The 12,513-nt window shown below is 48.9% G+C and overlaps 1 protein-coding gene across 1 annotated transcript; it reads right to left on the reverse strand.

Annotated features, from left to right (window-relative positions):
- Positions 1-911: 911 nt before the first annotated feature.
- LOC137141223 (lymphocyte antigen 6E-like) lies at positions 912-12,230 on the reverse strand. Its single transcript, XM_067530065.1, has 3 exons — positions 11,952-12,230; positions 3,212-3,331; positions 912-1,837 (listed from the first exon to the last, which is right to left on the reverse strand). Exons 1-3 carry the CDS (start codon positions 12,001-12,003, stop codon positions 1,629-1,631), a joined length of 381 nt encoding a protein of 126 aa, XP_067386166.1. The 5' UTR covers positions 12,004-12,230; the 3' UTR covers positions 912-1,628.
- Positions 12,231-12,513: the final 283 nt, after the last annotated feature.

Below are 12,513 nucleotides of genomic sequence, written 5' to 3' on the forward strand. Positions count from 1 at the left end.
TGCTCAGGTCTTTCAGGATCAGCATGCTGAAGGTCCAGTGATGTCTTGGTGGTTCCTAGGACCTCATGAGATGGTGGGGGTAGCAGCCTTGAAGGTGACGTTCACTGTTTCCCATCCACCCATCCCATTCCTCTCATTTAGTGACACCCCCCAAACCCCAAACTTATAACTCAAGCAATCCAATTTGTACCAGTCTGTCTCCAACTTTTACTGACTTTCAGAAACAATTTTAGGTAACAGGTTGAGCTGGACTGTTTTTACCTCTGACAACTTAGGGAACAGGCCTCTGCTCAATGAGGATCATCATTTGTATTTTATACATGGGGAAACTGAGGCACAGAGGTTCAGTGACTTGCCCAAGATCACACAGAGCCAGGAACTGAACCCAGATCTCGAGTCCCACTTTTAACCACAAAATCATCCTTACTCCTCCCATACTCTCTGCCCTGGAAGACACTTATTCCTTATAGCTTTGTTTCTGAGCAGTCAGGAAAACCAGGGGTGAGTTAAATAGAATCCCAGGCAAATATCTTTATTAGGCTGGAGTTAAGGTCAAAAGTGCCTCTCAGGAACTTAAGGGTTAAAAACCACTGCTCCAATTTTGTAGTTATTAAAAAAGAAACCCAAATATGAGAAACCCAGGAAATTCATTTATATTAAATTTAATGGAAACCTAGAATCAGGGCCATTCCTCCAGTTTTAAGCTCCATATTGGAGATGGGAGGCAGGTATGGGAGGTAAAGTGTGTGTTAAGGCTGAACAGTGACAAGAGGAAGGGGGCTGATGAAGATAAACACAGAGAAGCTGTCCCAAGCAGCAGAAGCTGTGCTGCACCCGTAAGTTGATCTGTCTGCTAACAGCACCTCACACACCTGTTTACCCAGCAAACAGACACACAATACGTCTGGGGGTCAGGTAAGAACAGGAACGTGTTTATTCAGGTATGATGCTGCCATTCATCACAGCATGAGCACTGCATTCATTTTACATAAGAAAAGTCAGCCAAAGGAGCAGAACAAAGGAAAGGGTTTATAAAAACAGGATCCAGCTGCGAGTGTGGGAATGTATCTGAAGGTTTGTTTTTGGATCACGCCTTCCCAGCATTCAGTCTGGCACTGATCCCTGGTGTGATGTGTATGGGAAATGTCTCTGCGGTAGCAAGAGGGAGGGGTGTTTAAGTATTCCCCTTTGGTGGCAGTGTGAGAGAAACTTTTCCTGGTGAGCCCTGATCGTTTTTTAATCAATCCTATCAACTGGGACTACAGGTATAAAAGCAGAAACCCTGCCAACATTATCCACCATCTCCTGCGGGGCCCGGAGTGCAAGCAGGTGCATCAGTGGGGCAGCACTGGTAAGCTGAATTTCCCAGGTCTCCAGTGCCCAAAAACGTGGGAGGCGGCCTTCTAAAGCTGTTTAGACGGGCCGAGGGGCACCCAGTGACAGCAGCAGGATTTCCTTGGGAACGGCCAGAGGGAAGGCATTATCTAACGGGATCTGAGAGAGAACTTGGAAGAAAGGGCACCATCAGTAACCCCAGTATAGCTTTGCACAGAGGGGGAGTTCGAAGTGTCTCTGGAGAAGCCTGAGCAGGTTCTTCAGGGTGTCAAGTTCTTTTTTTCCTAGCCCGATCACTGTCTGGCTCTGAGGATATAGATGAAGCTGGTCAAGATCGCGATGGCCATCACCAAGTAGTTGACTTTCAGGCTGCTGGCCCCGCTGATGTTGCACAAGAAAGAACTGCAGCAGGAAACTGAAGCAGCTATTACCCCCAAATTTATCCCAGCACTGGGGCAAATTGAAGAACACCCCTTGGAGATACTCTGCCCAGACTGTCCGCCTGAACCGGAAAAAAGAAAAAAACAGAAAGAGAATCGAAATGAAAACGTTTCCCAGACCTCTGACAGGCTGCTCTACGAAGCAGATCATTGTACTGACGTGGCTAAGAAATTGTGACCGAGGAGGGGGCCCTGGCTCAGCAGTTAATGGTCTCAGAGCCTTCTCTCAGTCACTTCTTAGCTGCCAGGGAATGCCCAGCCATTAGAGATCATCATTGCTAGTATAGACCATGAAAACAGCACTCGTCTCTTCCGAGCAGTTACAGACCAGTATGTAACAACCTGGGTACCCCCTTCTGACTCCTGGCCAGGACTTGGCAACGGCCAAAGAAGAGAACCCTCCGAATCTATTCCAGATTGTCACACTGAGCCCACTGCGTGCTGGGACAGGGCTCTGCGTGTTTAGTGGGGACGACTTAGTCTGGTCTCTTGCTACTGAGCCTCAGTGCTCAGAAGAGCCAGTAGCATCTGAGTCTCAGCACAGCTCATTAAGCCGCAGAAGGAAGCGGGAAGTCACGCGGGCTTCAGCCCGGCCTCCTTCTGTCCATGCACAACTAGCCCATCTTCTGGCACAGGCCAGGCACTAGGATCTGAGCGTGCAAATCCTCTCACTTGCACATGCAAATCACGGAGCCTTGCACCAGCATGTGAGGTGTTCGGGGCTTAAAATATCGCAGGGCTTCCCCAGGGGCAAAAGAAGGCCCCCAGCCTCTTTTCCCCCCAACAGACCGGAGGGGGCAGGGGGAAATCCTGGCCAGGGGCTCGATGACACAAGAATGCAGCAGCAGCAGAGGAGGCTGCTTCCCTGTGAACCACTGCTGAAAAGCAGAGGATCCACCAAGCCCTTTCTAAACACTCCCTCACTCCGTTCCAAGGCTGGCAGACACTCTGGAAGGAAACCGCCTTCCCTTTAACCTCCAGGGCCGCTGAGGAAGGAGGGAGAACTCAGTCCCGGCCTTCCCCCACCTCAGCCCTAGCAGCACCCACTGCTGGGGAGCAGCTGCAGCACCAGGGGTGTGCAGAGCCTCGTTTCAAAACTTCAGCCAACGCAGGAGGAAGGCTCAGAGCAGGACAGGGAGATATGGAGCTCCCCCGTTGGCATACAGGAAGCCTGACATTGCCGGCACTGTCCTCTTCTCAGTCACGCACTGGTCTGCAAACCTCACTAATGAAAACGAGGGCCCCCGCCCCTTAGTGCGCCCCAGAGGGGAGCGCCTATGACTCGGTTTCAAGGAGCGATTCCCCACTTACATAGCAGCCATTTCTCATCCTTCCAGCGGGCGGAGGAAAGAAAACCCAGTGATCTGGAACAGGAGCAGGACGTGGTGGGGGAAAGCGCTATGGAAAGACAACAGGCAGATCATGCCCCAACCTACCAATTCCTGCACCAAGATACGTCGTCACACAATAGTTTGCATCACTTGGACATGTAGTTGGTGTCATACAGGCCCAGTTGGAGGACTCATCTTTACAAGAGAAGCACACCAGCGAGTGAGCTGCAAAAGGAAAACACACCGCCTGTTAGAGGCTTGCAGGAATACGTTATCTGTTCCTGGTCTGCAATCCCCACCCATCACCTGTTCTAATAGCATCAAAGTGAACCATATTCTGATGTTCTCAGCTGCTTACTTCAGGCCAAACTCTCGTTTAAGCCAGTGATAGCTTTTCCTATGCATCGACTTCAGGATTAGACTCAAGACACAGCGGTGGAAATTTTCAATGGTAGCAGGGCATCCATCTGCTGTTTATGCCTCTGAAAAGTTCCCCTAATATCCTTTGTGTAAATAATTTCTCAGCATGTTCCTTTTCAAAACCATAATGTTACACACAGGATAACGGGGTTATAAGGGAAAAACCAGCATGGACTTCTCAAGAACAAATCATGCCGTGGTCTAGATAATGCTTGGTCCTGACGTAAGTGCAGGGGACTGGACTAGATGACCTCTCCAGGTCCCGCCCAGTCCTACAATTCTATGAAACCAACCTAATTAAATCAGGGTTGCCGACTCAGTGGATGGGGGAAAGCAGTAGGTGTAATATAACTTGATTTTGACAAAGAACCACACGGCATTCTCATAAGCAAAGTAGAGAAGGGAGTTCTAGATGAAATTCCTATAAGACGGATGCACAACTGGTTGAAAGACTTACTAATGGTTCACTGTCAAACGGGGAGGGCGAATCTTGTGGGGTCCCGCAAAGGCTAATCCTGGATCTGACACTGTCCAATACTGTCATTAATGATTTGGGTAATGGAGCGAAGAGGGTGCTTATTAAATTTGCAGATGACACCAAGGCTGGGAGGGGTTGCAAGCACTTTGAAGGACAGGATTAGAATTCAAAACAAACTTGACAAATTAGAGTTTTGGTCTGAAATCCACAAGGTGAAATTCAATGAAATAAAGTGCAAAGTACTACAGTTTGGAAGGAAAAATCAAATGCACAGCTACAGACTTGGGGAACAACTGGCTAGGTGATAGTACAGCTGAAAAGGAGCTGGGGTTACAGTGGATCACAAACTGAATATGAGTCAACAGTGTGATACAGTTCCAAAAAAGGCTAATATTCTGGAGTGTAGTAACAGCAGTGCTATATGTAAGACACCAGAGGTAATTGTCCTGTTCTACTTGGCACTGGTGAGGCCTGAGCTGGAGTACTGTGTCCGATTCTGGGCACCAAAAGATGTGGTACAAATTGGAGAGAGTCCAGAGGAAAGCAACAAAAATGATAAAAGGTTTAGAAAACCTGACCTGTGAGAAAAAGTTAACAAAACTGGGCAGTTTGGGTTTGAGAAAAGAAGAGTGAGGTGAGAGTGATAACAGTCTTCCAACATGTTCAGATCTGTTCTAAAGAAGGCGGGAATCGGTTGTTCTCCATGACCACTGAAAGTAGGGCAGGAAGTAATGGGCTTAATCCACAGCAAGGGAGATTTAAGTTAGATGTTAGGAAAAACTTTCTAAGGCTAAGGGTAGTGCAGCTGTGGAACAAGCTTCCAAGGGAGGTTGTGGAATCCCCGTCTTTGGAGGCTTTAAGAACAGATTGGACTAACGCCTGTCAGGGATGGTCTAGGTTTCCTTGGTCTTGCCTCAGCGCAGGGGGTTGGACTGGATGACCTCTCCAGTTCCCATCCAGCCCCCCATTTCTATGATTCTATCACACTGGCTAAGAGAGTGAGCATGACTCCCTCTGTAGGTTGGTCCAAGCAATTACAACAACCTACTACTAGCTAAAAGTGTTCTCCTATAGTATGAGTGACACAGGCCTACAGTTTGGGGCGCAGAACCCTAGGTTCAGACCCCGCTGATTACCATGTCTGTATTATGTAATCACTGTTACATAGAAAAGATGTACCATCCCAGATCAGACCATACGTTCAAGTTGTTCAGCATCCTACCTTCTCATAGACCTTAAGGTCAGAAGGGACCATTATGATCATCTAGTCTGACCTCCTGCAGAACGAGGCCAGAGAACCTCACCCACCCACTCCTGTAATAGACCCTGACCTAGGACTGAGTTATTGAAGTCCTCAAATCATGGTTTAAAGGCTTCAAGGTACAGAGAATCCACCAGCAAGTGACCCATGCCCCATGCGGCAGAGGAAGGTGAAACCCCCCCCAGGGCCTCTGCCAATCTGCCCTGGGGGAAAATTCCCTCCTAACCCCAAATATGGTGATCAGCTAAACCCTGAGCATGTGGTCAAAACTCACCAGCCAGACACCCAGAAATAATTCTCTGTAGTAACTAACAACCCCCCATCTAACATCCCATCATAGGCCATTGGGCATATTTACCGCTAGCAGTCAAAGATCAGTCAATTGCCAAACTAGGCTGTCCCATCATACCATCCCCTCCATAAACTTATCCAGCTCAGTTTTGAAGCCAGCTAGGTTTTTTGCCCTCACTGCTCCCCTTGGAATGCTGTTCCAGAACTTCACTTCTCTGATGGTTAGAAACCGTCATCTAATTTCAAGTGATCATTTTCTGATGCTTCATAGGAAGGCACAAAACCCCATAACACACCTGTATTAATGTGTATAGGGGGAAACAACTCCTTCCTGGCTAGAACTGGTCCAGTATTTTATAAGAACTAACCTGCAAAGGGACAGGCGCCAATGAATGATGGGCAGCAATGGAGGTATGAGCCCACACTGGCTGTGACAAATGAAGTGTGAATGACATGATGTGTTATTTATTACAGCTGGGTATCACATGGAAGACCAGAGAATTCATTATGACTTGCCAAACAAGCTTGGGTGTTATGATGATGATTATTGCAGTGCTAGAAGCTTGCTGGATGTTTTACAGAAACAAACAGAGAGGCAAGGTGCCTCTTCCTAGAGAGTTTATAGTCCAAATTAGAAAGGAAGTGATGTGTGAGGGTGACAAAGAGTGGGGAGGAGGGAGGAAGGGCGGGTTGAGGAAGAACAATATCTGAAGCAATACATTCACCCAGGGTTTGATTTCCTTTATACAACAATCCCTCCATGGGTCACCAGCAGAGCATGAATCCAGGGCACAACACAGCCCTGGACCCCTGGTAGTGATGGAATAACTCCAACTAGAAGCAGTAGTGGGCTGTCTCTGCGGCCTGGACTCTAGAAAAGGATCCAAGGCGCATTTTATAAGCACATGCCCCACTTACACTGGGGAGCGCCTTACTCACATGACGCCAGTGGGGCAAGGCAGGGAATAAAGTGCTCTTTGCAAACACCCATGGTTTTTTTTAAGGTAGCAGCTAGCCTAGCAGAGGTGGGAAGCAGGCAGCCTCTTCTCCAGTTCTCCCCAGCGGTGAACTAACACCCCAGGTCACTGGCCCCACCGCATATATGCCACTGACCGTGAATCCGGCTCCTTTTGCAGTGGCAATAAGGTGTGCCCCCTCCCCCCACCAGTCACCTGGATCTCCCCTCCCACCAAGATGGCTCCAGGACCTGCCATTCTATTCTGCACCTTCTATTCTGCTTCTTGTAGGTCTAATGAAAAGAAGGGCAAGATTTCGAGAGGCTGATCAGCACTGGGAGTGAAGGTGGGAGAACTGGGCTCTGGTCAGCAGCTGAACACTGGCAGGGGTGCTTCTTGATGGTTCAGTCGTTTTTTGCATACACACATTATGATTATTGGCTTGTTGGCACAGCTACACTCGAATGGCGATGTACCCTTGCGGGGGGGAAGGGGGGAGAGGGGGATCACTGTTTATTATTACGGAGCACCCAGATTGTAAGATCTTTGTTCTGGTTTATACAGCACCTAGTGTAATGGAGTCCTGGCTCATGAACAGGGCTCCTGGGAGGCCAGGGTCAAAGCAGAAAAACAACACATGCTTTATTAAGAGAGACTAATTGAACTACATGAGTAGGCGGTCTGGCAAAGAATGCAGCTAGAACAAGCCCAGACCGGTTTTCAAACAGTTCCACCCCCAAAACTTCATAGCAATTGTCACGGCCTGGTCCTGAAGGAAGGAGGTGATTCCCTCGTAAGTCTGCAGAGCAGTTTAAATTGCCAGCGACCTGGCAGGATTACAAAGCCACAGGTCTGATTCAAATCCCAGAGAAACCAGAAGAAAGACTCCCATGGACATAGCATCAGACGCCAAGGTCCTCTGACGAGCCCATGAATCAGTGAATTAATCTGACAGTTCAATTCTGATTCAGCACAAGTGCTATCGCAAAGCTTCCATGTTTATGGTCCCTCAATGACTCTAAAGCAGATGATCTTAGCCTAGGTGGCACTTTTAACCATCAGTGCCACAAATTTAGCCTGAATCATTCCTGCTTACTCGTCACCACTAATCTAGTTCAGGTTCTTCTTCAGTCCCCATTACCATAGCATCTGAGCACCTCATCTTCTTTAATGTATTTATTCTCACCAAAAAAAACCCTGTTTTTACATATGGGGAAACTGAGGCACTGCCAGGCTAAGTAACTTGCCCAAGGACATGCAGGAAGTTTGCACCAGAACGGGAATTTGAACTCAGGTCTCCCAAGTCCCTACGCTAGTACCAATCAAGCGGACTATCCTTCCTTTCACTAATAAACATTTTATAATCACACTTTGTTAACAATTCTGAGGATGTGTGAGGCAGAATAGACTCCAGTCCACCCCCATTTCCATAGCTACATTGGCAAACATGGTTCAAGAGGAATGAAAAAGCATTTTTCCATCATTCCAAATGCACATTGAGTAGCTGGGTGCAAGTTACTGCACAGCCCATAGCAATTACTGATATCAATATTTCTGATATATTTAGATGTACATTTTAAAAACCTCCTTTGACTTGAAAGTGTCTAATTGCTATCTGGCTAATCTGTGTTCCGAGCACTGCAACCCTAACCTAGCCTCATTCAACCCACTTATTACACTCTGGCTTAATTTAGACTCTAAACTCCTCAGGGCAGAGACTGCTTTTTAATGTGTTTGTAAGCCAGCAAAATGGGCCCTGAATCATACCTGTGGCTTCTGCGTCCTCCTGTAACACATACAATAAATCATGTCTGTGCTCAATTCATAGATTCATAAGACCAGAAGGGACCATTGTGATCATCTAGTCTGACCTCCTATAAAACACAGGCCAGAGAACTTCCCCCAAAAAATTCCTAAAGCAGATCTGTTAGGAAAACATCCAATTTCGATTTAAAAATGGTCAGTGATAGAGAACCCACCACAACCCTGGGTAAGTTGTTCCAGTGGTTAATTACTCCCCCTGTTAAAACATTTATGTCTTATTTCTAGTCTGAATTTGTCCAGCTCCAACTTCCAGTCACTGGATCTCGTGTTACAGCTTTCTACGCTTGACTGAAGAGCCCATTAAATGCTTGTTCTCCTTGTAGGCACTTGTAAACTGTGATCAAGTCACCCATCAACCGTCTCTTTGTTACGCTAAATAGATTGAGCTCCTTGAGTGTACTGCAATAAGCCGGGCTTTCTAATCCTTTACTCATTCTTGTGACTCTTCTCTGAACCCTCTCCAATTTACCAACCTCCTTCTTAAATTGTGGACATCAGAACTGGACACAGTATGACCGCAGTGGTCACACCAATGCCAAATACAGACCTCTCTGCTCCTATTCAAAGCTCCCCATTAGACATTCAAGAATCCCATTAGCCCTTTTGGCCACAGTGTCCCACCGGGAGCTCATGTTCAGCTGATTATCCACCATGACCCCCACATTTTTTTTTGTGAGTCACTGCTTCCCAGGGTAGAGTCACCCTCCAGTAAGGATGGCCGACATACCTTGCCCCCAGATATATACCTTTAGCTGAGGTTAGTCCTGCTTTGAGCAGGGGGTTGGACTAGATGACCTCCTGAGGTCCCTTCCAACTCTAATATTCTATGATTCTATGATTCTTTACATTTAGCCGTATTGAAATGCATAGTGTTTGCCTGAGCCCATCTTACCAAGCAATTCAGATCACTCTGTATCAGTCACCCGTGCTCAGGGTTTTCCCTAGGGGGGCGAAGCTGAGATCCTGGCTGCAGCCACCCGCCTTCCCCTTGGTCCGGACACAAAGCGTGGGCCCTGGGGCAGTTGCCCCGATTCACCGTATCCTAGAGACGGCTCTGCCCGTGCTCTTCATTATTTACCACTCCCCCAGTTTTGGCCTCATCGGTAAAGGTATCAGTGATGATTTCTTCCAGGTCATTGATAAAAACACAAAGAACTCCTGAAAAATGTCTAAAAATAAAAAACATGATGGAGAGGGAGGAATTATTGAAGGAGGCTAACTGCACAACAAGGAGTCGGTGTCTGAAACTACAGAACAAAGAACAGAAGCAATGCAAGAGGAAAAAATAACTGACACCAATCCGATAATAATTTGCTTGGGGAAGAAGCTTTTGTTGCTCAGCTACTAGAGATGCTGGAGAACTCAAGAGATACAACACAACCCTTCCTTAGATAAGACTTGTGGAATCTGACCTCGCAAAGAGCAGAGCTGAGCGAAGGCTTTAAAACCCGGATCCAAAGCCCAGCGCAGCCAGCGGAAAGGCTCCCATTGACAGCACTGAGATTTGAATCATGCCGTTACTGCCCCTGCCAGCTCTGTGGTCTCTGCGCCACCACTGCTTTCCTTCAAGAGCCTCGTGTACATGGCATTTAAACATCACTTTATGTCTTCAAGGCAGGTTAGCGAGTAGCCGGCTAAAGCAAAGGGAGTTCCTCGGGAGAGGTTCCTTGCATGGCAAAAGGAATATGCCTGTTGCTTTGGGAACAAAGCTACCTGCAACCATCCCATTTGCCTGGTAAAGGGTGTCTAGTGTGTAACGTCCAGGCACAGGAGACAGCAGATTTCCTCTCACACTCTGGGCTGAAACCTGATCACATACAGACTGGGACTTGGAAAAGAACATGCCCTTTGTGTCCACTTGGTTGAAATCATAATGTGCTTAGAGACTATACGGAGCGAGTATCTAGATGGGGCAGCTAAGATCAGATTGAGAGCAGCAAGAAGCCAACTAGTTATTTCTCACTATGGACCCCATGGAATTGGAAATGTCCTTGATTTCTGAACCAGAAACACAGGTGGCTGACGCTCGTCGGTTTCCTTGGTCCTTTATCCTGGCATGGGGTGTAGATCTTGGGGTGACTTATTTATGTATGTTAACGTGAGTAAACAATAAGAGAGGGGGTTAATACAGTTGTACAGAGATGGGGTTCTCCAACATTTTTTTTGCTGGGACCCCCTTTGAAAATATTTCAGGCTGTGAAGGCCGCCCTCCAAAAAGTGACAACCCTCCCCCACCCTCATCCCACGCCACCCTTTCTTCTGCGCTGCCGCTGGTGGCCGTGCTGCCTTCAGAGCTGCAGCCACTGCTTCCGCCACCCCTCCCCCCACAATAGCCTTGTGACCCCCTTTTGCATCGGGACCCCCCCCTTTGAGAAACACATACTATAGATGACCAGAAACCGACAGCATCTGTGAGAATATAAATGGAGGCTGGGGCAGTCTCTGAACAACTGAACATTCATGGGTTAATAACAGAGCCTGTTCTTCCCAGGTTTTGTGCCAAAAAAAAAAAAAAAAAAAAGGAAAAAGCATATTCCACAAACTCCATTTAACCTTGGGCGTCTCCCAGCCAAGGACCCAGCAGCCCCAGGCCTCCTTTGAAACCAGAGTTCGAGGAGTAAAATTAAAATCCTGCATTACCAATCAACTAGTGGCTCTTCACCAGGAACCTGATGCTGCAGCCCCCCTTCCCCAGACTGCCGGGATTCCCCTGGAGCACTGTAAGCAGGTAGGGCCCGATCCCCAGCTGGCTCCCGCCGATTCTCCACTGGACCCGGCTTCACCGAATCCAAGGCACTTACTCCGGATTTACTCCACAGGATATGAGAGCGGAATCAGCCCAGGGCCGTTTTGAGACCTACGCAGGTCCTAGGCACATTTGCCTTCCTAGCCCCCCGCAACCGAAGTAACTAATTTGATTTTAAGCTATTCATAAATAGTTTTTTTATATAAAAATAAAAAATTATATATACAAAAATTTTTCAGTAGGCCCGGAAAGTTTCGTAGGCCCTAGGCACTGTGCCTATTGTGCCTGATGGATAATACGGCCCTGAATCAGCCCCTGGTGTTGGTCCCCTTAGGAGAACTTGCAAGAGCGACTGCTGCCAGACAGCAGCGGACAAAGCTCCCGGGTCAGACAGAGGCGATGGTCTACACGATCTCTTGCAGAGCTGCCTGGGCAGGTCTCTAGGGCTAACGCCAGCCTCCCTTATCCTCCTGGGGCCCTCCCGAGACTCGCTGCTGCTGGAACCGGCCCGGCTGCAGCGCCCCAGAGCCGGGCTCCTTCCCGCCCCAGAACGCCGAGCCCCGCATCCCGCGCAGCGCCGTGCACCGGGCCGCCCTGGCCCTGCCTGCGCCGAGCTATTGCTATGGCATCCGCCACGAGCCAGCAGCGTCCGCAAAGCCAGTCATCGCGCGCCCCAGCCCTTGCACCGGGCTGGCCGGCGGCGGATTGCAAAGAGCGGGTCTGTCTGCGGGGGGGCAGCCCCCGATCGAAGCACAATCTGTGCTGCAAAAAAAAAAGCAGAAGGAAACAACCACACACACAAAAAAACCCTCCCCGGGGCCCTGCCATTGCTCGCTGCTCGCTGCACACAGGCACCGGCAGCATCTCACCTCGCTCCACGCAGAGCACGGCCGTCAGCAGGGCGAGGAGAAAAGCCTTCATCTTCGCTCTGCCCCCTTCCCCCTCCGTCTGTCTGTCTGCGCACCGTAAGGCTGCTCCGGGTGGGTGGGTGGGCGCAGAGTGGTTACCACTGCGCTGGGTTCGCCGGCGAGGACAGGACGCAGGCGAGGACCGAGGGGAGGAGACACAAGATTGATGCCTGGGAGAGGCATGTGCAGGGGAGTTTGCTCAGACCTCCCCTCCCCCTTTCTCCTCCTCCTTGAGTTCACCAAAGCCCGTCCCGGCTGCGAGCTTTAGCAGAGGCGTGCCCCTGGGGAAAGCATTTCGGCTAGGTTTCGTTTCCCCGCTACAGCTTGAAGAGGAGGAAATGCCACACACAGAAAAAAAAATGTTTTTTGCACAACCTCCTGATACACTGCATAAATCATAGACAGGGGCGGGTGGAAAAATCCCTGCTTTATTATCTAATCCGGTGATTCTTACCCTTTTCCACACCGGGACCCGGATTACAACCGGGGTGACCGGACAGCAAGTGTGAAAAATCCAGACCGG

Source organism: Emydura macquarii, unplaced genomic scaffold, assembly GCF_026122565.2.
Source record: "Emydura macquarii macquarii isolate MOO-44397 ecotype Brisbane River unplaced genomic scaffold, CSIRO-AGI_Emac_v2 contig_366, whole genome shotgun sequence".
In the NCBI taxonomy this organism is placed as follows: domain Eukaryota; kingdom Metazoa; phylum Chordata; order Testudines; family Chelidae; genus Emydura; species Emydura macquarii.

Excerpts from the sequence above, each read along its gene's own strand:
- LOC137141223 (XM_067530065.1), bottom strand. The coding sequence starts at position 12,003 with ATGAAGGCTTTTCTCCTCGCCCTGCTGACGGCCGTGCTCTGCGTGGAG. Across the intron at positions 3,332-11,951 it reads CGTGCTCTGCGTGGAGCGAG|CTCACTCGCTGGTGTGCTTC; the intron begins GTGAGATGCTGC and ends TTCCTTTTGCAG. Across the intron at positions 1,838-3,211 it reads GTATCTTGGTGCAGGAATTG|GCGGACAGTCTGGGCAGAGT; the intron begins GTAGGTTGGGGC and ends TTTCCGGTTCAG.